General features: G+C 39.6%; 2 protein-coding genes across 7 annotated transcripts in view; one reads left to right on the top strand and one right to left on the bottom strand.

Annotated features, from left to right (window-relative positions):
* LOC133840740 (cyclic nucleotide-gated cation channel beta-3) overlaps positions 1 to 17532 on the bottom strand; it is an 83332-nt gene extending 65800 nt beyond the window's left edge. For all 6 annotated transcript variants that reach the window (XM_062272779.1, XM_062272778.1, XM_062272776.1 and 3 more), the window contains exon 1: positions 16323 to 17532. The gene's annotated coding sequence lies outside the window, so the exon portion shown is untranslated. The remainder of the gene's footprint in view (positions 1 to 16322) is intronic.
* A 1548-nt stretch (positions 17533 to 19080) lies between these two features.
* Positions 19081 to 22307, top strand: LOC133840744 (ATP synthase subunit alpha, mitochondrial). The gene is made up of 4 exons (XM_062272783.1): positions 19081 to 19267; positions 20045 to 20625; positions 20687 to 21488; positions 21560 to 22307. The coding sequence occupies exons 1-4, from the start codon at positions 19208 to 19210 to the stop codon at positions 21767 to 21769; spliced, it is 1653 nt and encodes a 550-aa protein (XP_062128767.1). The 5' UTR covers positions 19081 to 19207; the 3' UTR covers positions 21770 to 22307.
* The last annotated feature ends 1969 nt before the right edge of the window (positions 22308 to 24276 follow it).

Genomic DNA, 24276 nt, shown 5'->3' on the forward strand with positions numbered 1-24276 from the left:
TAATATTAAATTACAAATCAAGTGCATGCAGCTGAAAGCAATAGAAAGCACACTTTAAGATACACACACACACACACACAGACACAGAGATACCCACTCTAGATTGAGATACAGCTAACCTAAAATAAATTTATGTGAAAGAAAATAATAAAACATTTGCGGGAGCGCCATTTGGAGTTGTTTTTGCTGTTGCCAAATAATTTGTATCATTAAAATTTTACGGGAATTTATGTTGCTGCTGCTGTTTCTGGCTGTGTTATCCTTGTTGTTGCTTTCCTTTTTTTGGACACGTAAATTTCTATGCAAAGCTCGTTTGTTTCCTTTCATTTTGCCTTCCGCTTCTGTTTTTTTTTTGCTGCTTTCGATCTTTTTTATTTGTTCATCTCTTTTGACCAGCTGCCCGCACCCGCTGCCCGAAAAAGTAAGCAACAATTTTTGGCTCGCTCCTTGGCTCCTTTAGGATTTTATTTATTTATTTCCGGAAACGTGCTCTGGAGATTTTCGAAGCATACTTGAGAGCTGCCAACCAAGAGCAACAGCAACAGCAACGTCCCAGTGCTTAGTTAACATACACACACATACACAAATATAAATACACGCACAAATGCAAACACACTTACACATAGCAACAATCAAACGCGTCCGCTTTTCATGTAGTTCATTAAGTTTTTCGCGTGTTCGTCCTAGGATACCCTGGCAACGCCAATGCTAAAGGGTATGCCAGAAAGTCGCAGTTCAGTTGCGATAGGCAATCAGAAAATTGTTGTCGGTAATTAACTTTCTTTTTTATTTTGAATTCATTAAAAATGAACAACTCTTGCGGCTTTGCAGCGCATCTTTTGATTTATCTTTTTGCTACGTTTCGAGCACATCTCTAGGTCGAGCACTTGATGATGAAACGTACCGTTTGCTATCCTGTTGTCTCAATGCCAAAGAGTCCCAAAAGGCCAAAACATCCCCACCACCACCCCCACATCCTCCCCATCGACACTAAGCTGACTCGTTGCGTGTGTCCCAGGCGCCAATTGCCACGGCTGTTCAACGCTGTCCAAGTTCAGCATTGACCAGAGAGAAGAGCGGGGAGAGAGAGCCGTGAGCCTCGACTCGACGCCTAATGAAAACACAATAAAAATTTTGCGCTATTCTGCTTTCCCAAGTGGCTGTGAAATTTTGATGACTTTGTCAGCTAACGGCAATTGCCAAAACTCATAGCCCAAATGGACACGCAGCTTCAGCTTTATCCGTGCCGCGTCCTGAGTATAAAAAGCCTCTTCAAGTGGGCTGACCCCGCCCTCTGTTCTCCTTCCCCAAGCACCACTCTAAGCACAGAATAGAGAGAGAAAGAGAGAACTGAAGAGAGATGTGAATTACACTCGAGTTTAGTTTACAGTAATTAAGTTCACAGTTCTTGAGCAAAAAACAAATGCTTAAAACATTTTGAAGACACTTTCTTCCATCGTTATTGTGAAGTTGAAATTATGAATTGAGCAATTACGTATTAGGCTCATAGCATTTTGAGCAAGACCATAGATAGATCATCTTTATGCCTTGATGATGATGATGACGGGTGCGTCTTATTAAAACTGCTTAAGAAGAGTGCCTAAGAAATTACGTCAAAAGAAGATGCTTTATGTGAAATTTTGTGCTTAAAAAAAAGGATAAAAAGTGAGTTTAAATTTCCAATCGAAATGTGATTTGTCAATGACTATTTGACAAAATCAAAATATTATAATTTCAAATGTAGCCTAAAAAATATAATGAGCAGGCTTAAGTGCTTAAATGATGATGATGAGTCCGACTTTTTATAAATAGTTAAAGAAAAGAAGTAAATAATCATGTTTAAGCAGAGATTTTCCGTTTATTACAAAGCATAAATGTGTAATCAGAATGTGTTATATGAGGAAAGTAAAAATAAGTTCACCCTATGAAGCCCAAAAAACTATAATTTTTAGCTGTTTTTTACAAAATAGTGAAAAAAAATGAAATTCATAAGTATCCGAAGAAAGCTTAATAACTTGAATGCGATAATGACGATGTTCTTCTTATTAAATTAAGCAGGTCCTACAAGAATAACTCTAAAGCATGCATAAATTTCATATTCATTTGCTGGAATCGAGTAGAGTTAATTTCAAACGAGAAATATTTTTAGCAGGCCTAAATAAAATTAAATATGGGTTAATAAATAAACGAAAAAGTGTCAAAAAGCTTGCCCTGAAATACGATATAGGCATTATAATATATCTTTGTCCCGGCACCAAGTTGCTGCTGCTATGAAAGGGACTTTTGGCGAGTCGGGAATAATAATTAGTGAAAGTTTTTTCTGGGGGCTTGAGCGCAAATGAGTGTTATTAAAGATGTTAGCAAAGTGCTTAACTAGTTATCAATTAAGCAAATTATAGCCACTGAATGGAGATGGAGAGAGCTGGTCAGAAGTTAATAGAACATGTCGATGGCCCATTTCCCATTTCTGCCAGCTTAAAATTCCATTGAAGGGGCAATTTGTTTGTTTGTTTGTGGTTTTCTCTCTCTGTCACGACTCTCTCTACCGCTCTCGCTCTCTTGTTTTCTTTAGCTGTGTGTGTGTGTGTGTGTCTGTGTGTTGTCCCTTTGCGACCACAAAGCTGCCCTCAAACTGCTGCTGGATGTCCAAATTCCCACGTACTTATTTTGAAACTGACACGACGCATACTCAGAGGCGCAAATCTCATTTCCCTTGTGGCAACAGCATGCAGCCAACAAAAAAACACAAAAAAAACCAAAAAAAGAATGAAGCAAACGAAAAATAAACCTTCATCATATATGTATATAGCATATTTTTGGGTTTTATTTTATACCCTGTAGTCATAAAAGACAAAATGCGCCGCATAAAGGGTAACATAAAGTTGAGCAAGTGTGGCGCCAAACGATGTCATAAAATAAATGCACTTTTATGCGTTCGCAATGAATTCCCCAAACGTGATTAACACGCGCATCAAATTGCAATTACAGGGTATGCTGCAGGGTATACTCACTACATTTCTTCATCTAACCTTGCATTACAGCATATCTGCTGGTCTGGCATGCTCAGCGCAGTCGTATTTCTCACTCTTTTTTTCGTGATAACCCAATTTAATGGTCGCTGCTGTTGCTTACGTCACATTTTCGCACCTCGCACACAAGCTGCTTTCTGTGTCACACATACGCAAACACAAACAGACACATACTGAGACACACACACACACACACGTAAACACTGCCATAGCAATGACCAACAGCAACAACAAAGCATAACAAAACACGGTAACAGAGTAAAACACGCCAGGGACACCAGCAAAAAAAAACACACACACAGAGAGAAGAGCTGAAAGCGGGCGAAGTGAAGAGAAAATGGTAACAAAATTACATACATCAAAGGTGTTTTTTATGAATATGCGAGTCGCATGCCGCTTCAGCTTCAGCTTGATGTTGCTATTGCTGTTGTTGCTGTTGTTGTTGCTGTTGCTGACCAATGGTCCATGTAATTTTTTGGCAAGCAGCCTCCATATCAGAGCAACGACCCTTTTTGGATTTGCGAGTGTGCTTTTGGCCTCTGTAAAGGGGGCAAGGGACTGGTCATGAAATATGCGCACATTTTGTATATGCGATTGCTTTTCCGTGTTGCCACCTAAAATCCTCCCCTCCCCTCCTCTCCTTCGCCTTCGCCTTCTCCTTCCACATGTGTGGCAAGCATAAATTTTATGATGAATGTGTGCGGGCCGCTGCTCAAATAAACTGAAGCCAAATATGCGGGCGGCGGTCTCTAGGTTTTGGCCCCAGTTTAAAGCGTAGCCCACAGATTGACATCATTAGGCAAGGGGTCAGTCAGTCTCGGTAGTAAGGTAGAAGGTTTCAGCCGCATTCGCCACTAAATCATGTTCACAAACAAAAACACGAGGAGAAGAAAAAACGACAATGAAAACGAAAACGAAAACGAAAACTCAACTGAGCTGAACTGAAGTGTAGCGAGTAAATGAATGGCACACGTGGGAACAGCTCACATAGTTTTGATTTATGCATATACTCTGCTGCTGCTTTTCTGCTTTGCTGCTGCTGCTGTTGCTGCTTCAACTTAAAGCCTGTCGACAGCATAAGCTTGATGCGCCCCGAAAAAAAATACTGCTGCAAATATCTTAAGAAAATGCTGCAAGTGATGGCCATGGCCCCAAAAAAAAAGTTATCGCTCTCCCCATATTGCTTGTTTTTTTCTTTCTTTTGTGTGCGTAGTCTTGCATTGTTTGCACACAGTTATTGATGGCACTTCAATCAGCAGAAATAATAAATAAATGAGCCTAACGATACCGTTGATTCCCTTCCACTCTTCCCCCCAACATTTTCTTTGACCTGCCATCGCATGGCACAATTCCCTTTTGTATTGCTGCAAATAACTTTGCTTCTGTTGACCATGCTGATGCCAATGGCAATGGCAATGGGAACGACGATGGCGTGTGTGTAAGCAGCGTTAAGTCTATTATTTTATCGAGTATCATGCGAAATGGTCTCACATGGAGTTCCCTTTCATAGTGAAAGCAAAGCGAAGTCAAAGCAGGTAATTTATTGTGGTGATAAGTGTGATAAGTCTTACAAATATTTGTATTTAAAAGTTATTCATAAAATTAAATTCAAAAGAAAATAAAATGAAAATACAAATATTTGACTATATGTATTTCATAAAATTGAATTAAATTTACACCAAACAAAGTAACAAATACTTTCCATTGTAATTCTTAAAATAAAATACAATGAGAAATATTTCTAAGCTATGCATTAAATAAAATTTCATTTTAATATTACAAATATTACTGAATAAAAGTTAAAAGTTACTTTTAATCACTCCATACGGGTGCTAATTTATAATTATTAAATGTATCTACGACATAATAAAATTGTACTTCATACAATATAATAGATATACTATATAATTTATATTGAACTAATCTAATATGACTTCTTCTTTTTTCTTATGACTTCTTTTCTTAATATAAACTGCTCTTTACTGATTTTCAATGAGATAAAAATGAATTTAACAGATATATTGCATTTCACCTAAGCTATAAATACAATAACAAAATAGAAATTAAGTATTTATATCTATTTTATCCCCTATTAGTGAAATATTACATAATTTCTTAAACAATATATTAATTTTAATTTATATAGAATTTTTTTGCTATTTGTTTGGCTTCAAATAATTAAATAAGACAATCTAAAATATATATATCACTTTGAATATCATTTGCTCCATTGCGAAAGCGTATTTACAGTTCGTTGTGTGCACACACGTTGACAATTTGATTCTTCTTGTAGTATTTCGTGGCAGCGCCTTCATTTGTTTGTGCATGTTGTGCGTGACGTATACGCAGTGTGTGCTATATTTTTACATGTCCGCCGGGCAACAGCAGCAGCAGTAGCAAAAAACGGCAACAGCAGCAGCAGCAGCAGAAACTTGGCCGCCGCTGCAGCTGACAGGAAGCAGTATGTCGCTGACGATGAGAATGACGGCGACGGTGGCCCAGCTATATAGGCGAGCTGTCACGGATATCAGTGGGTTTATTTAGCGCGCCACACAGCAGGCAGGCGCCAGCTGCAAAGTCGTCATTCTCATTCGCATTCGCATTCGTATTCTCATTCTATGCCCCACTCTTCACCCACAGTCGCAGTCGCAGTCGCATTCTCAGAATCAGTCGCAGTTACAGTTACACATTTGCTTCACAAAGGGCATGTGTAAACAGTTGCTTTTTCTTTGGGGCTGCACATAAACATTTGCCTAGCCGATTGTTGTTGTTCGTGTTGTTGTCACAATTTGCAGATGTTGTTGTCCATGGGCTTACAAGTTTCTTATTGCATTACACACACACACATAAAAACAATCACACACACATACAGCTCGCAAATTAACATTTTGCATGGAATAAAATTGCGTTACGCATACGCCCCATGTCCCTCCACCCCGTCCTTTCGGCTGCTGTCATTAAGTAATCTGCTGCCTGCTTCGGCTGTGGCTGAATGTGCAGCTGTTGCTGCCACCTGTAAAATGCATTAATCAACTCGTCCGGCAATTTACTCTCTCAGCTTAATTTAAACGCCGTCGCAAACAGAAATATGCAAAAATTGCAAATGATATTGACATTCTATATACAGCCAGATATATACATACATATATATACTGACTGTGTTTACGTTATAAATATGTATACAAGTTATTGGTATAAATACTTCATTATTTATGCATACATACGAGACACACACTGCAGTTCATTTTTGGCTTGCTTTAAGCACCATCGAAGCCTTACAGCCGGAGATATTAATATATTTTAATGTGCAAAAAAAAAAGATACATTAATTAAATACATTATCGAACGCATTACCAAAACGATATGCATCTTGTATGCGCTTTATCGGGCATAAACTGTTATTAACCGCAGCAACTTTATAATAATTATTTCAAGTCATTGATTCCCACTTTGCTGATGAGCTGCAACTCGAACTCAACATCATCAACTCAATGTACCTTATCGCATCTGTATTCTTACTTATTTTAATAAAATATATATATGTTATACCCGCTACCCATATGATAGAAGGGTATTACAACTTTGTGCCGAGAGGAAATGAATGTAACAGGCAGAAGGAGGCATCTCCATCTATAAAGTATTTATATTCTTGATCTGATCTGATCCCACATGTCCCACTGTTCGCCCACTTACTCTCCAGTAAATCGGCAAGCATAATTTTGAAGCTAGTGTCTGGAAATTTAGTGAAGACAATAATAACTATAGTATTTTTTATTCCTGAGAATTTGGTTGCGATCGGATAAAAAAGTGATTTAAGAAATACATTTGTATGGGAAAAAACGCCTTCTTACTACGGGTCTTTGTTGCTTTGGCTGACAATCTGGTATATTTTATTACTATATGGTCTATTTTAAATGTATTACTAAATCAATATACCAAATATAGAAGTCGCTATATTTTAATATATTTGCGTCTTATTTTGTTTGTATTTGTAGAACACGCTTTACATTGCGATGGGATAAAAATTGTAGAAGTTTTTTTTTTTTAATCGTTTGTATAGCAAATAACGCCTACTGCAATCGGGGTTAAGCTGCTTTGGCTGACAATCTGGAATATTTAAACCTCTATGGTTTTTTTCGATATGCCAAATATGACCTTCGGTATATGATAGTATTTTTGCGATATTTTTTATATTAATTGGGATATCGTATGAAGAATGCCAAACTGTTTTGCGATATTTGTGATACATTATTAGGTATATTTTAAAGGTAATAAGGCTTTGCTTTTATTAAAATGAGTAGCTGGTATTTCACAGTCGGGCACACTTCGCAGTTGCTTCCTTACTTGTTACTCTTCACAATTGGAAAAGCATATTTTTCTGGCATTTTTATATCGGTTTTTATTGTGTTGTCATCCTTCCTACCCGACAAATGAAAAGACGACGGCTGCTCTTTTAAATATGAATTTTAGACATGTGAATTGACTTGGTATGTGCTGCGATGCCCCCCTCCCCCCTTCCTCTCTCCCACTCGTCCACCTTGCTGCTGTCGGTTTTTTAAAAAAGTTTATGACACTTTGCCGTTTTGGCATTCTCATGCAAATATGAATTACAAAACGCATTTCAACTGACAGGCAAACCAAACAGGAGTGAAGTGGGAGAAAGAGGGTGAGAGGACGGTAGAAGTAGAGGGAGAGGAAGAGGAAGAGCAGGCTGTGTGTGTGTGTAGTGTGATTCTGACGAGGGCAGGTCAAGTTTTTCGTTTTGCGTCTGGCTGCCAATCACAGCTGTATCTCTCAGTTGCCATCTAAACATGTGAGAGTGTGTGTGTGTGCGAATGTATGTGTGTGTGTTTCACTTTTATGCGCTCCGTCGCATTGCACATAAAACATTTTTATTGCTCATTTAGATATTTATGCGGCGTTTTATTATAATGAAAATTGTGCGTATGCGTGCGGTTTTTATTGTGATTGCAGTGGACCCAAGCGACTGGCAGGCAGGCAGGCAGCCAGCAGGCAGCTGCCTGGAGAGTCCTTCTTCGTATCCACGCTTATCTGCATCTGAAGCGTGACCAACTTTTAAGCGCACGTGTTTTGATTGCTCTCGAGCACAGCGACAAACGACAACGACAACGACTTCGACACCGACACCAACAGCGACACCGACACTGATGCCAAAGTTCAATTTTACGCAGCTTTACGCTTTCTGCTTTTGCTTTTGCATTTTATGTACCTAACACACACACACACACACTTGCACAGTCTCTCACACACGCACACTCTTATAGCCGCAACAAACAGCCATTGAAAATGTCAAATGTGACGCGTTAAGTGCCCGCAAATGTAGGCAACGTTTTTTTTCGTTTACGTTCATTCGTTCGCCATCATTATTTTCATTTTTATTTCGCCATTTTGCGGCTTTTTAATTATGATCCCATCGAAGCCATAAAAGATTTAATACAGTTTTTCGCTTTGAAGTGGCCACCGCATCCACATCCACATCCAATGCATCAGCTAACACACACTCTCACACATATTATATGCCGCCTACAAAATCCGTCAGCAAATCCATCATTAGGATTGCGTAGGTGTTTTTCGGCTGTGTGTGTGTGGTTTGCATTTTGTTTGCAATACAATTCAATTATGAGTGCCGCATTTAATGCACTAATTATTAAACAAACAGCAAAAAGCATTGGCTCAAATGTTTAGAGAATGCAGGCCGCAACAATAATAATTACAAACCAATTAAAAACATATTTACATATTATCATTAGCATTAAAAATACACCCACATAAATATATTTGAAAATTTAAATGATACTCTGACATTATGCAGACATCTCTCCATATACTATATATAATGCAGATATACTAAGAGTATAATGTATGGTAATATGTGTTTGTGCGCGGCGTTGACGCAGACCTTTAAATGCGCTGACAAACATTTTGTGGCGACGGCGTCGCGTCGCGTCGCCTGCCCTTGATTGACAGCAATCTGTCAATGGCAGACACACTCGCATACACTATACAAACACACACACACACACACGCATGGCTGTGTGTGTGTACTCAATCACACACAACATCCACACAAAATACACACAAGTAATTTTGCGTTAAATTACATTTTCGTCTCTGTTCTCTTTTTTTTTTAATGTAATTTGCATTAAATGCGTCAAAAGAATATTGAAATAAGTGGTTCAGTTGATGCAGATCTTTTAGTTCAATTACAATATCTTGCATTAAAATTATTGATTGAGTATTGAAATTAAATTTGTGGAACATTAAACTACAACAAAACGTTCCCTTTGTATCGAAATTAAATTATATTTTATCTTAATCAGCGAAATGAATTTTTCTTCAAGCAAAGAGCTTCTAAAACATTTGTTCAACGATGAACTTAATTAATATGAATATTAGTTTAGCCAAAATGCTTCTAGTTTATTAGGCAATTACTCAAATTTAATTTATGTATCATAAGGCTACAATTTCATTAGTTCAATTTAATACAGACAATTAATTAGGCCATAAATTTCTACCTTTGCGCTAAAAATCAAATATCATTCATGAATTTTGTGAATATTTCCTTAAATATAAACTTTGATTTACTTTTATCTAAAAGCAAAAAGCTGAAAATCTTCATCCTTCCTTCTTTAAGCAAAATGCTTTTAAAATATTATATTTGGAAATGTTTTTAAATGAAATTTATACTTCTATACAAGTTGTTGATTTAGATTTATTTAAACCTCATTCACCGAACTTATCTCTTAAATTGGTTAAACTTGAGGCAAAATGAAGTAAATCAATGAAATTAATGATTATTTCTTTACACCATGTCAAGTAATAAAATATAATTTATGCGAGCAATTAATTTCTATTTACTTAAATCTAATTAAACCTCAAATCTCAACCATGAGGACAACATTAATGAGTGTTACCTTAATCAAAAGGCTTTGTAATATATTTAAGCAAATATTAAAATTAGACTTATGTTTTTCAAGACCATGTTCCAACTTTGTCTGGGAATTAAATGAAACTTGAAGGAAGTGAATGAAATATGCTTCATTTCGTATTCACATGAAATTTGTGCATCATTTAATTACAAATTAAATTAGGAATAGTTAATCCACCTAAAACAAATTTGACTATAAACTTGTTCTCCCTTAATTGCCAATATTAAATTATGCTTCAATAAACTGCACATACTACATAATTATCGATAAGAAATCAAATCAAAAGTGAGAAGCAGTCAATTTTAACCTGTGCGTAAGTGAAAATAAAAGTGAAGCTGCCCGAGTTTCTGCTTTGATGGTGTTTACCCAAAAAAAGAAAGTTTTCCAGCAATTTTCCTTCGAAGTAACAAGTGCCTCACTTTGTGCTTAAGCTTGAGCATAGGATTGGGTTAATATTTGCAAATGAAAGTGTATGGAAATTGTGCTGCTCTAATCGAGCTTAAATAGTTCTGTCCTGAGTTCAATTGCAACAATTTCAAAGAGCGAAACGAGACAGAGAAGTGGCAAATGCAGCTTTCGAGCTGTGTAATGGCATCAATGCAACAGCAGCAGCAGCAACAGCAACAGCAGCAATTGCAATTGCAATCGACGTCGGCATTCTAATTGCACCGAAATGTGTCTCCAGAAATGTTGCAGCATTTTGCACCTGTTACGTGTTGCAGCACACACACACACATGCTCGACATGTTTGCTCACGTCATCAACTGTCTGTCAAACATGTTGTGGAAGTGTGCGAGTGTGTGCAAGTGTCTCTCTCTCTCTCTCTGTTGTGACGCAACCCGCAACGCGCCTATTAAATGCCAATTGCAGCTGCACACACACACACACACACACACACACACACACACACACACACACACAGGCAAATTAGGTAATGGCCAAGGGCGAGAGAGATAAGAGTGGGAATGCAGCTGCAGTTGGGGACACTGCATAACAGCAACTGAGGGCAATGCAAATTTTCTCGAGCCTGCGACTGCTTTTCTATACGTGTGTGTGAGTGTGTGTGTGTGCGTGTGTGTGTGTGCTCACCCTGCTCTATTAGACTGATTCAGTTCAGTTGGCTTGGCCAGTTGACATGGCCAGAACAGCAACTGCTAATGCGGCCACTGGGCAGCAGTCGAGACTCGCTTCCCTCTCCCCTTTCCTCCTTCTCCTCTATGTTCTCCCACTCATAGTTTGCTGTGCCTCTTGTGTATATAGTTTTGTTGATTTTGCCCTTTGGCTGACACAGAACGCTGTTGACTTTGCATATTAAAACAAAATGAATGCAGACAAACAGCAACAACAACAATAACAACAACAACAGCAACGACAACAACGATGCGTGACCTTAGCGAAAGTGTAGCAGTACAATAGTGGGAGGCTCTACTGTACCGAGAGGCTACGTTTTTTAATTTGTGATTTGCCGTCTCGCTTGTGCTTAGTTTTAATTAATTATATACGGTTTGTTTGGCAAATTAAAAACTGTTGACTCTGGCACAAAATGCGGCAACAAAATGTGGCAACGTGGCAGGCAATCTAACTGTGTGGCAACGTCTTTCAGCTACCACCTCCCAGTCAGCCACAACACTTGACGCTTTCAATTAGCAGCACGACAAACAGCAGCAAAATACAAATACAAACATACGCAGCTTTATATACATACATATAATATATATTCTGTCGCACTGCTATTTCAAAGTTCACAGCTGTATATATATAAATATATATATATGAGAGGGAAGGCAGGTTTCCGTCATTTATAAAGACCAAATGTCTGCAACATCGTTTGCGTTTCATTTGCCTTTGTAAGCAGCTTAATACGCAAATGGAAAACTGACGAAAAACTCTTAAATAACTGCGAGTGTGCGAGTGTGCGAGTGTGTGTATGTGTGTGTGTGTGTGTGTCTCCTGTCAAGTGCGACATGCAATAAGAATTAGCGGCAAGCTGAAGCTTCAAAAGAATGTCACAGTTACTGCTGCTGATGCTGATGCCATTGCTGTTGATGTTGCTGTTGCCATTGATTGACACGCAATACGAGCACGTTGCCGAAATGTGGCTTCAAATGGAAAATCCAGTTGGACACAGTCTCTGCTGCGATGCTAATTGGAGCACGTATATAGGGGACAAAGGACAGAAGGGCACGTGAGCAGACAGAGCGAAGGATAGAGAGAGAGAGAGAGAGTGTAAGCGAGACAGAGGCAGACAGAGTCCTGCGAGCACGAAACGAAGAAATGCACTTAATTGGACCCAGCGAAGTGCGTTCGTCGCGGTTGCTATATGATTAATTAGTGACTGCAAGGCGCAAGCTGCAAATCGAAATAGCGAGAGAGACCAATAAATAGAGAGATAGAAAGAGAGAGAGCGAGAGAGCAAAAGAGAAGTAGCGATAACTTGGCTGGCAGCCAAATAATGATGCGTGAATCAATTGCATTTTGCTCAATGCGCTAATGACCCCAAAAAGTATGCTATAGAAATTGTTTCTCACTGCATTTATTGCGTAATTACGCAACTTTTGGCAAAGACAATTAGCAAAGCGTATCGATTTGTGTCTTACAACATTCGAATATTAATTAAGTTACAGATAATGAAATAATCAAATACAGTTCTTATTCAAAGTCTTTTCATATCTTTTCAATCTTATCTCTTTCATTAAAGTATTAACTACTTAATATACATTTCTCTTTCATCAAATTTTTAACTACTTTATATAAACTTCTAATTATATAATGAGTTTATTAAAGCTTATTTCTATGACAATTCAATTCAATTGTGTTCATTTCAATTTTGTTTTTTGTTTTCTTCGCCCATTCACTCTTTCGTTTTTTTTTAAGTTTTCTTTCGCACTCCTAATTCTTACCGATATTACTTCTTTATACTTTTATTATCGATATTTTTCTTTCATTCAATATTACATCGATCGATTTCCTCAGCAATAAATGGTCACACTGTTTAGATATTTTTGTTTTCTATCGCTTCGAAAATAGTCCTTAAGTCTTTTAAGTTCTTCTGTCATAAAATGTAAACTCTTTCATAAAAGTATTTAATAGTTAATATAGTAATAATTCTAATTAATAAACAAATTATGCTATAATTCTATTCACCATACTTTTTCTTTTTCACTTATATGGCTTTCTCTATTTGTTATGCTCAGAATTATTTCCGCTTTGAATTACTTTCGTATTTTCTTAGCTAAAATAGATATGTGTCAGCTGAACTATTAATTTGCCTCGGCCATTGCGAAAGTTTTTCAAGTTCAAGCCTTCAACACAACTCGAACTTTGCTTTTCTCTCGCTCGCAATTAGCATTTTCTGTCTGGCTCTTTCTGCGTGCTGTGCATGATTTAACATGGCTAACGTAGTTCAACATTTCCCAGCTTTGGCGTTTTGTCCAACTCCCCCCCTTTTGGCATTTGCTCTAGCCTAATTAGCTCTGGAAATGTAAACTTCTTAAGCTGCAGTTAAGAGGCATAAAAAACTCATGCGCGTCATCTTAAATTCATAATTTCAATTTCAAATTGTTATTACAGCGCCGTCGTTGGCTGTCAGTCAGTTCTGTAATAATACTGCAGCAGCACAGCGTCCTCCCTTCCCTCCTTCTCTACTCCCTTAGTGATCTAGAAACACGCTCAACCCACGCTCACGCCTGATTATTATTGACAGTTGCCGCCGTCAGAGATTGTTCGTGTTGCTGTTGCTGTAGTTGCTGTTATGGCTCTCATTTTAGTCTCATAAATATGCAAATTAATCATTTGCGGAAATTTGCATACTTAATAAGTTGCTTTAATTAAATGTTCACGCACGCATGCCTCACAATCTTTCCCCCAGGAATCGAGAATCCTTTTCGCCCAAATGCCATTTTAAAGCGCCAACTTGTTAATTGCGCGCAATCCCCACCGCACCCCTTTCCCCTCTTCTTTCTCTCCTCTTCCCTAGCACCTCTTTGACCTACCTCATGGCAGAGGAAAAGTATTACAAAAACCATTCACAATAAAGTGTCGGCTAACAAAAAATAACGAAAAAAACACACACAAAAACAAAATAAGAGTCAATAAAAAAGCATCTTTAAAATTGTTAGCTAGCAACAGCAGTAGCACGAAATGGAAATAAGAGAGAGCTGCTGCCAACTGTTTTTCATATTTAGGGGCACAGTCACGTTCCAAAGCGCCGCAACGATCCCAAAAACAATATGAAAGAAGCCCAACAAAAACTGTTTTTATCTGCATGACGCTGGCAATCTTCATTTTATTTGATTTCATTTTTATGAATACCCTAACCCGAGCATACAAAGAGAGAGAGAGAGTAATTTAAATCGGTTACGCAACTTCTGACAGATTGCTTAAACTACAATTTTTAGTTTTGCAACAATTTGCTAAAAAAAAAAAAACATGGCATTCCTTTTGGGATGAATCTGAAATTTCTAATTTCATCTCATTAAAGTTTGAACTAAAAATATACTTGTTTTTTTTTCAAATTATTTTGCTTTGTAATGAGTTTTGAACATTTGAGAATTGATGAGAAGAAAAAAATATAAATATATTTATTTGCGAGCGAAGCTGCGGAACAACTTTTATAATTATGTCATTAAATTATTAATATAAAACATGAAATATATGATAAATATTTATTGTACTTAATAAAATCATTAATTTCATTAATTTATCTTTCATATTTTCGTAATCAGATATAATTGAAAAGAACGTCAGCTCATCTCTTAACATATTTTCTAGGGTATGGGATTTGCGACACCTCAAAGTTAGCTCCCGCTGCTTGTTTTTTATGTGTACAACATTTTCGAAAATGAACAGCCCCAAAAAAAAGAGAAGAGAAGAAATGTATGTATATAACTTGTATATAGACACATATACATACATATATATGCAAACTGCGAGGCGCAACCAACATAAATTAACATTTTTATGCGCCGCTGCAATGGACGAGAGCTCCAAGGACCAGAATCAGCAGCATCTACAGCAGCAACAACAACAATAACAACAACAACAACAGTAACAACAACAAGAAGAGAAACAGAATCAGAATCACAGTCAAAGCATAAGCTTGAAAATGGGCGCCTCTCTAAGGCTCCGCATTATTTACGATGGGCCTGACACTGCCAAAAGTGGGCGGCAGTTGATGAGGGGAGTGTCTGTGTTATGTTGCTGTCTCTATGGAAGTGTTTGGGTGTGTGTTAGTGTGTGTGTGTGTGTGTGTGTGTGTGTTGCTGTGTGTCTGTTGTGCGTGGCCATTCACATTTCTTCATTACATTTCATTTTATTTCAGTTCAGAACAGCCACGTTTATTTATTTGCCATTCGGCAGCGCCTTTGCCCTTTGCCTGGCTGGCAAATAATTTTAATTGGTTTTCCACCCACACCACAAAAGTCTCTTGTCCCTTTCCTCTCTCACTCTCTAGTTCTTCTCCACCTTCTCCTCAAATTGGAAGTGACGGAGAAGTGATTTCATTTGTAATATATAAGTCTACACATATTTATTTATAACATCGTCTGTCATGTTTATTCAACTTATTACAAAAGTTGTGTAGTTTGCATTGGTCGACCGCAATTGCAAAATCAAATTGCTTTATAATTTGCATAAATGAGTGTATTCGAATTGAAAATCAATTTCAGCACATTTTTTTTACACACATCCAGAACACAAAGAACTTTTTCTTTACATAAGAGCAAAGAAATATTAAGAGCATATTTTGTTTCTTATACTTTTCATTCAATTCCATAGTACAATTGTGGCAAGCAAAACTATATTTGATTCGAAATTCACTCAGGGACTATATTTCCAATCGGGTTCAAATCATGTTCATAACAACAAACAAAGTATATCAAAAATATTCTCTCTATTTCAGCAAAGGCAGATTCCCATTTTGTACTCTTGCTTTAGTTATTTTCATTTCCCCCTCAGTTTGCTCAGAAAATTGTATTTTCCAAATGGAAGCATACTTTTTGGGGCAGAATAGTTTCGGATTATAAGTGCTTGAATGTAAATGCAAATTTGTAATATTCAAATAATTCGCTGGCTCGTCCAATAAAAACTATTTTAATTATTAATTTGCTTTAAAAGCTTTTTTGCACAGCAGCGCAATAAGTTTTAACAGAAATGTAATGCATTTTAAATGCAAACTAAAAATTGTTTCGATGTACTGACGTCAATAATTAATTTGTTTTTAAAATTCCACAATATTTATTAAACAATTTCAGTAGAAAATTCATTGACCTTTAAGAGTAAAAATCTCATAGAAGTTCGCTTGAATTTCATTTGCTTTAATTATCGTGATTATGCTAATACTCACCTAACGGTATTCGTTTCAATTCCAATTGTCTCACAGTTATTACTTAACCAACACTGGATGTGCTCCTTTGTGTCTCGTTTGCGTTTGCGTTTTCGTTATCTTTTGTTTTGCTTACGCGACGTTTCGAATCTATTTCTATTTTTTGTGTGTGTTTCTGCCTCGCTTTGCCAGCTCGTTGCAGGTTTCACTTTCTTTTCAGCTTGTTGCTGTTGTTGTTGTTGTAGTTATTGTTGTTGTTGCTACACACTGGTTAGCACGCCATTGTTTAGTATGCGGCGTCCATCATTTGGAAGTCAGCGTTACACATAACACAACACACATGACAAGGGGGCCACAAATGTTGTTCTTATTGTTGTCGTTGTTGTTGTTGTTGCTTGGCACATTTCGCAGAGAATTCATTAGGCATGCGGGAATTTTAATTTCACTTGCTCACACACGCGCACATATGTGGCGACATATTTCTCAAACATTTTCGCTGCGTGCGGCGACGACGGCGAATCGACGACGTCAGTTTTTTATGCTATTGCTGCTGCTACTGCTGCTGATGATGCTTTTGCTTTTGCAGTTGTTGCTGTTGTTGTTGTTGTTTTTTGCTGCTGCTCGCAGCTTCTGTTTTGCTTTTGCTTAGGCGCTTTTCAATTTGCATGACGGCTGACCTTGCTCTCAAGTGAAACAAAAACTATGCCGCACTCACACACATGCATCACACATACAACACACATATGCAGCAGGAGGCGCGAGCAACGACCGAACCGAACCGTCACAACAACAACATGGCGACGGCGACTGCGAAGAAGGTGAAGCAGAAGGAGAAGAAGCAGAGAACGAACGCGCTGACAGCTGTCAAATATTTTCGTTTTTTCGTATTTTTTTTTTGGTTTTTTTTGGGAGCTCTTCACAGGCGCACAATGCAGACCGCGATAATCTGCGGCGGCCGCTTCGGCAGCAGCGCAAACAGCAGCAGTATAAAGTACGCCTCGATTACCATGCCTTGCTTTCACATTCGTTGAGGGTGATGGTGAGGAGGAGTGAGGGGAGCATGCCGTACACGTTTAATGTTCAAGTCAAGTGCGAAGCTTATGCGCCTCGAAATGTGCGCGTGACTGCGTCTGTGTGAGTGTCTCTCAGTGTACGTGTATGTGTATGTGTGTGTGTGTGCTGTCTGTGTGTTGGTATGTTTTTGGGATGCTGCCTTGGAACGTTGCTACGTTTTCTTTTGTTCTACGCGCGCGCGGGGGCTGCTGCTGCTGCTGTTCTTGTTGTTGTAGTTGTTGCTGTTGTTGCTGCTGCTGCTGCTGCTGTGACGCTTGATGACAAATTTTGCGCACACACGTTTGTTGTCTCCCCCCACCAAACGAAATAACTTCCAGCTTCTTTTTCGTGCACTTTACAGCGTTTATATTTCTATTTTCGCTTTTCTTTTATTTTATTTATTTTTTGTTGGTTAGTTTCTCGTTTCGTTTATTTTTGGAGATTGAGTTGCCAATTGCCATTTGCTATTGTGGCTTTGTCTCTTTGTTGTCTGGCTGCCTTTGTCGTTTTTTTGAGAATAATTGGCAACGCTAGTTCAACGTCTTGTTGCTGTTATTGTTGTTGCTGCGGCTGATGCTGCTGCTTTGTTTGCATAATTAAGCGAGTGATAAGCTTGCAATACGACATGCTCGGACATGCTTGGACATGCGGGGACATGCATGCCATTAGCACGTGGCAATCATTTGGCATCGATTGCGATTCCGATTGCGATTTTCCCCCTCTCCGAAAAACAGCTGCTCGGCCCGCGGCCAGCTGCAAAGTATGCAATGATAAATTATGTTTTACCCGAAATTTTCCGCACAACATACAAATGCAAATTTTTCGCCCGTAATCGCATTTCAAGTTTCTCCAGAGATTTTCATAACTGTCGAAAGCAGCAATTGAAGCGGTACTTTTTCTTTCTTTCGATTTTTTTCTTTCTTTTTTTTTTGCGTGGCTCTTTATTAATGCGATTTTCAGTTTTCGCTTTTCACATTGCTTTTTCGCTCGCTTTTCAATGCGATTTCACACATATTAAACGATTTAAATTCCACTTTTAATTTTTTTCTTTTTTTCTGCGTTTTTCTTCTTCGTTCACGTCTCCGTTTCACCCAGTCCACATGCTCAACACATTTTTATTATATTTTACTTCATTTCATCTCATTTCAGTTTCATCAACGCGCGCTGCGTTCACAGGACCGCACAGACTCCGACTATGAACTGGCAAAGTGTTTGGATGCCTCTACAGTTTAGTACTAAAAATTCCGCGGCGTTAACACAGCATCTGGAGTGTCGTGTGTGTGGCGACGACACGCTCTCTTTGTGTGTGTAGAGTTTCGCAGGATGCTGCTCTCCGCTGCTCGTGCTCGTGTACACTTTCCAGCCCCAAGACCCCCAAAAACACCGAGCAACAATCCGAGCAGTAGTAGCATCACGGCAAAATCTCTACACAAATAACATTTCGTTAGCTTTGAGCTGTTAACTGTTGAGCAGAGTGGAGTGGCGGTTCGCTGTTAAATGAGGAGTTACAATTTAACTTAGTGTGACCAGCTATGTGAAAAAATACCAAATATACTGCACAAATCGATATTGTTATGAACATCACGGTTGCATTGACACCTTTCAGTAAATTCTATTGTACCAGTGCGACCATTTCACGCGCCTTCTATACTTTTTGGTATATAAAATACAAAAAATACCAATTGTGAAAGTATATTCAGGCGATCTGGCTGCTGGGCACACAGACGTGCAGCGAACGTGAGCCGAACGGCAACCATCTTTGTGAAAAATACCTACGAGACTGGAGAGGAGTTGGTGTAGGAATTAATTATTTCTGCGGCATATTAAAAGTTAAAAAATAAAAAAAAATAACGATGATTTCTGCTCGCTTGGCGTCGTCGGTCGCACGCAACTTGCCCAAGGCGGCCACACAGGTATTGTTGCAAAAATAAAGTGCAAAACAAACGCGTAAAGAAAAAAATTATACATCACAAAATACCTCTCCCCATATAAGATAATCAAACCCAATTGGCAATATTTAAATAGTTGAACTTTAACCCAACAATGTTTAATCCAACTGGATTACACTTACAACCACCAGCTGCTTCATTTTCGCCAGTTTCCAAGTGAATTATTGGCAAAAAGTTCTTACATTTTTTGTATGTTACGCAATGCAGCAGAAAAATCTGCGACCCCAAAAATAATTACATAACAATTGTCCAAAAGTAAATGATGCGCTGGTATTTAACATTTCACAAATGTTCTTAAATTTTAAATTGAAGTGTAATTTTCAAGCAAATAATTCTGTTGTCAATGGTTACATAATTTTTGTCATCTAACTGCAGCAGCAGCCGCTGCTCGTTGGCAATGCCCAGCTTTTGAGGTTATGTGTGTGTGAAAATCAATGTTGCAAATCGAAAGGGAAAAACCGTTAAATGATGCGTAAGCTAAATTATAGTAGCAAGAACTCCATTTAATTTCATTAACAATTTAAAAAGAGTTTAATGCAATTTTATTATTTACAATCTATTGTTGTATTTGCTGGCCGGCCTGGCCAATATTAATGTGCGAGAGCGAGACAGCAGCTGTGCCGCTCATGTGGTTATTCAATTCTTGTCCCGCCGCACTCTTCTTGCTCCTTACATAAGTTGAACACGATTGAGAGACACATAAATATTTGATTCAATATTAAATTGAATTCCAACACACAGGTTGCCTGCAAGGCTGCGTACCCAGCTGCTACTCTCGCTGCCCGTAAGTTCCATGTTGCCAGCACACAGCGCAGCGCGGAGATCTCCAACATTCTGGAGGAGAGAATCCTGGGCGTTGCACCCAAGGCCGATTTGGAGGAAACTGGCCGTGTGCTCAGCATTGGTGACGGTATTGCTCGTGTCTATGGCTTGAACAACATCCAAGCCGATGAGATGGTGGAATTCTCCTCGGGCCTCAAGGGCATGGCCCTCAATTTGGAGCCCGACAACGTCGGTGTTGTCGTCTTCGGTAACGACAAGCTGATCAAGCAGGGCGATATTGTCAAGCGTACCGGCGCTATTGTCGACGTTCCCGTCGGTGATGAGCTGCTCGGCCGTGTTGTCGATGCTCTGGGTAATGCCATTGACGGCAAGGGCGCCATCAACACCAAGGATCGTTTCCGTGTCGGTATCAAGGCCCCCGGCATCATTCCCCGTGTGTCTGTGCGCGAGCCTATGCAGACTGGTATCAAGGCCGTCGATTCTCTTGTGCCCATCGGTCGTGGTCAGCGTGAGTTGATCATTGGTGACAGACAGACTGGGTAAGTGAAATCCCTTCGATATGTAGATGCTTTTAACTATATGGTACTTTCTATCTTGCAGTAAGACCGCTCTGGCTATAGATACCATCATCAACCAGAAGCGTTTCAACGAGGGTCAGGATGAGTCGAAGAAACTGTACTGCATCTACGTCGCTATTGGCCAGAAGCGTTCCACCGTCGCCCAGATTGTCAAGCGTCTGACCGACTCCGGTGCCATGGGTTACTCCGTCATTGTGTCGGCCACCGCCTCCGATGCCGCTCCCCTGCAGTATTTGGCTCCCTACTCTGGCTGCGCCATGGGTGAATACTTCCGCGACAAGGGCAAGCACGCCCTGATCATCTACGATGATTTGTCCAAACAGGCTGTCGCCTACCGTCAAATGTCCCTGCTGCTGCGTCGTCCCCCAGGTCGTGAGGCCTACCCCGGTGATGTGTTCTACCTGCATTCGCGTCTGTTGGAGCGTGCCGCTAAGATGTCCCCAGCCATGGGTGGCGGTTCATTGACTGCCCTGCCCGTGATTGAGACCCAGGCCGGTGATGTGTCCGCCTACATTCCAACCAACGTCATTTCGATCACTGACGGTCAGATCTTCTTGGAAACCGAGTTGTTCTACAAGGGTATCCGTCCCGCCATCAACGTGGGTCTCTCTGTGTCCCGTGTGGGTTCCGCTGCCCAGACCAAGGCCATGAAGCAGGTCGCCGGTTCCATGAAGCTGGAGTTGGCCCAGTACCGTGAGGTCGCCGCCTTCGCCCAGTTCGGTTCCGATCTGGATGCCGCCACCCAGCAGCTGCTGAACCGTGGTGTGCGCCTTACTGAGCTGCTCAAGCAGGGACAGTATGTGCCCATGTCCATTGAGGATCAGGTAAATCTATTTACAGCATATTTATATCATATTGAATTCACTATTATCCCCTATCTTCATCTACTTAACAGGTTGCTGTCATCTACTGCGGTGTGCGCGGTCACTTGGACAAGATGGATCCCGCCAAGATCACCAAGTTCGAGAAGGAATTCTTGCAGCACATCAAGACCACCGAGCAGGGTCTCCTGGATACCATTGCCAAGGAGGGTCAAATCTCCCAGGCTGCTGATGCCAAGCTGAAGGATGTGGTCACCAAATTCATGTCCACCTTCCAGGGTTAAACAGCTAAGCAACAGTTCTACGAGCAGCAGCAGTTATATCATAGATATTGGGGCAAGCAAATAAAAAATAGATTGCAATTATTATAAGCCGAAATCAACGTTAATTAATAATAATGGAAACTGCCCGAACGCTGCGCGTTGATGAAGCAACAACCACATCAACTAAAAACAAAACAATTACAACAACAAGAAAACTACACCCTAAGAAAATATAAACAAAAACATTATAAAAACTCAAGAAAACTTACTTTGCGCATTCATGTTTTCCTTCGCTGTGCGGCTCCGTGTCTCGTCCTTGCCACACACACAAACTGGGAGAGAGAGACGAAGAGAGAGAAAGCGGGACGTACACGGAACCTGCAGCGAGGATCTACTTCGAATTTCAGCACTAGTCGAGTCTAAAGAAACCGTACTTCTGTTGTTCTAGCCTAAACTATAATCAATATTTGTAATATTGTAATCGAGAATAGTCGAAAAATACCCGTTTGTGGATGATTGTGAAACGATGAAAATAAAAACGATACTAATTATACACTTACATACATCATGTGGATATCTATAAAAAGTGAGCACTATTTGAAGAGTCTGTGATCGGAGGGAAAGGTTACTTATAGAAAGGGATATGATAATTGTTCTTTTATTTTGCAATGAGATTGGATACACAATTCAAGGTGTAGAATAATAGAGAATAACCTCCAAAATGTTCAGTCTTTTATAAACAGTCTTCAAGGAGAGTTTTAATAGTATAGAACAACTTATTTAGATGTCATATGAGAAAATATACACTATCTAATATACATTTTTGTGTGATAAGAAATTTGATGCTTAGGAGATTAACGTTCTATTAAATAATCTTTAAAGTAATCCTAAATGGATAGTATTAGGAGAAGAGAGGAACTTTGGATCCAATACTACATTCAGTAAAGAGAAAAAACGGTATGGAGACTGTCATTATATGAACCAATCATAAGTGTATTTAGAAGTACGAAACTATCCGTCCCATTAACAACTTATCTACACAGCTGTCTATAATTTACTACCAGGACTGCTGATCCTTGCTGAATAATATGCAATAGCTACACAAATGTTTCGAAAGTAATTTATATTTTAGTAAAATTAACATAAATATTAAGACTACTCAGATTTACAAAATAAATCTGATGCATAGGTGCTTAAAATCCGTAGTTTGTGAAAGTAGCTTCCTCAGACAGTCCTAATCCTGACGTATTTCCCAAGATTTCGAAATTTTCCATTCACGGTTCGTCTAAACAAACATTGTCCAAGAACTGACAAGGCAATTACTAATTGCAATCCAGTCCCAGACAGAATGTCCTTTCTTTTAATCTGTCTAAAGTCTCAGCTGATCCGACTGCATCAGCAGAAGACGCAGCAGCTGTTTGCTGCGCAAAAGGACACAGTTGAAAAAGGACTTCACACAACCTTCTTGTCGCCCGTGACTGACCTTGCAACCTCTCAGCGGGCATGCGGATCTGCAGCCACTCTACCTGACTTCACCTCGCAGGATAACAGACAGCTTGATGTCTCGGTTGCTCGGTTGATTGGTCGGTCTCTTCACGCTCTGCATATTTCGTTAACAGCCACACAGAAAAAGGCACAGGGCTAGAAGTGGAAACCCGGAGCTCTTTCTATTTATGATACCCATATCCAATAAATACACAGAACACATGCATGTATGTATGTATGTGTGTGTGTGTGTCAGGGCAGGACTCAAAAGGCTGCTCCTGCCAAAAGAAAAATCGCTTTGATTATATGGGCCTCGCTGCTTGGGGCCATCAAATGTTGCCAGCGTGTTGTTGTTGTTGGGTCGTTGTCGCTGCCGTTGGCTGCTTTCTTTTTATTGTTGCATTTGTTTGCTCGTAAAAGTGTCGAAATTAATGAGAGCCATAAAACCGTCAAACTTAAATTTCGAACAGGCGCGCAGCGGCCTCAGCAAGTCGACTGCTGAAACAGTTGCTGCCCCAGTCGTGCTCACAGTTGAGCTCTCGCACACACCTACACAGCGTCATACCCACACACGCACACACAGACAGAGCAGCTAAATACATATTTACATATACAGACACACACCGACACGTGCGCGTGCAGACAGCGACGACGTCGACCGACAGCGACGTCGAACCAATGCTGCCGGGCAATTGCGATGAAACGGGCGAAAGCAAGAACAAAAACCACACTCACACACACACATGCTCATGTGGAGTTGGAATATAAGACATAAGGGAGGGAAAAACTGACCTGCGATCAAAAGCAAGCAGCCAAGAACAAAGTTGAAGCGAGAGGCAAACACGTTTCAATGCTTTCCCATTTTGTTCCCTTTGTCTGGCTGTTCAGTTCGTGTGTGTGTGTATCTGTCTTTTGATAAGGAGCAGAGCCCACATAGGGGTCGCAGTTGTGTCTCGCCTTGTAATTACTTTTTGGGTAATGTTCCGGTTTTCAGCTCTCGCCGAGATTCCCATCAGCTGCTGAGAATAAATGGCGCCAAATGC

This window comes from Drosophila sulfurigaster, chromosome 3 (genome assembly GCF_023558435.1).
Source record: "Drosophila sulfurigaster albostrigata strain 15112-1811.04 chromosome 3, ASM2355843v2, whole genome shotgun sequence".
NCBI lineage: Eukaryota > Metazoa > Arthropoda > Insecta > Diptera > Drosophilidae > Drosophila > Drosophila sulfurigaster.

Bases quoted from the DNA above. Each gene is read 5' to 3' on its own strand.
- LOC133840744 (XM_062272783.1), top strand. From the start codon at position 19,208: ATGATTTCTGCTCGCTTGGCGTCGTCGGTCGCACGCAACTTGCCCAAG. The intron at 20,626-20,686 runs GTAAGTGAAATC...TCTATCTTGCAG, and splicing joins ATTGGTGACAGACAGACTGG to TAAGACCGCTCTGGCTATAG. The intron at 21,489-21,559 runs GTAAATCTATTT...TCTACTTAACAG, and splicing joins CCATGTCCATTGAGGATCAG to GTTGCTGTCATCTACTGCGG.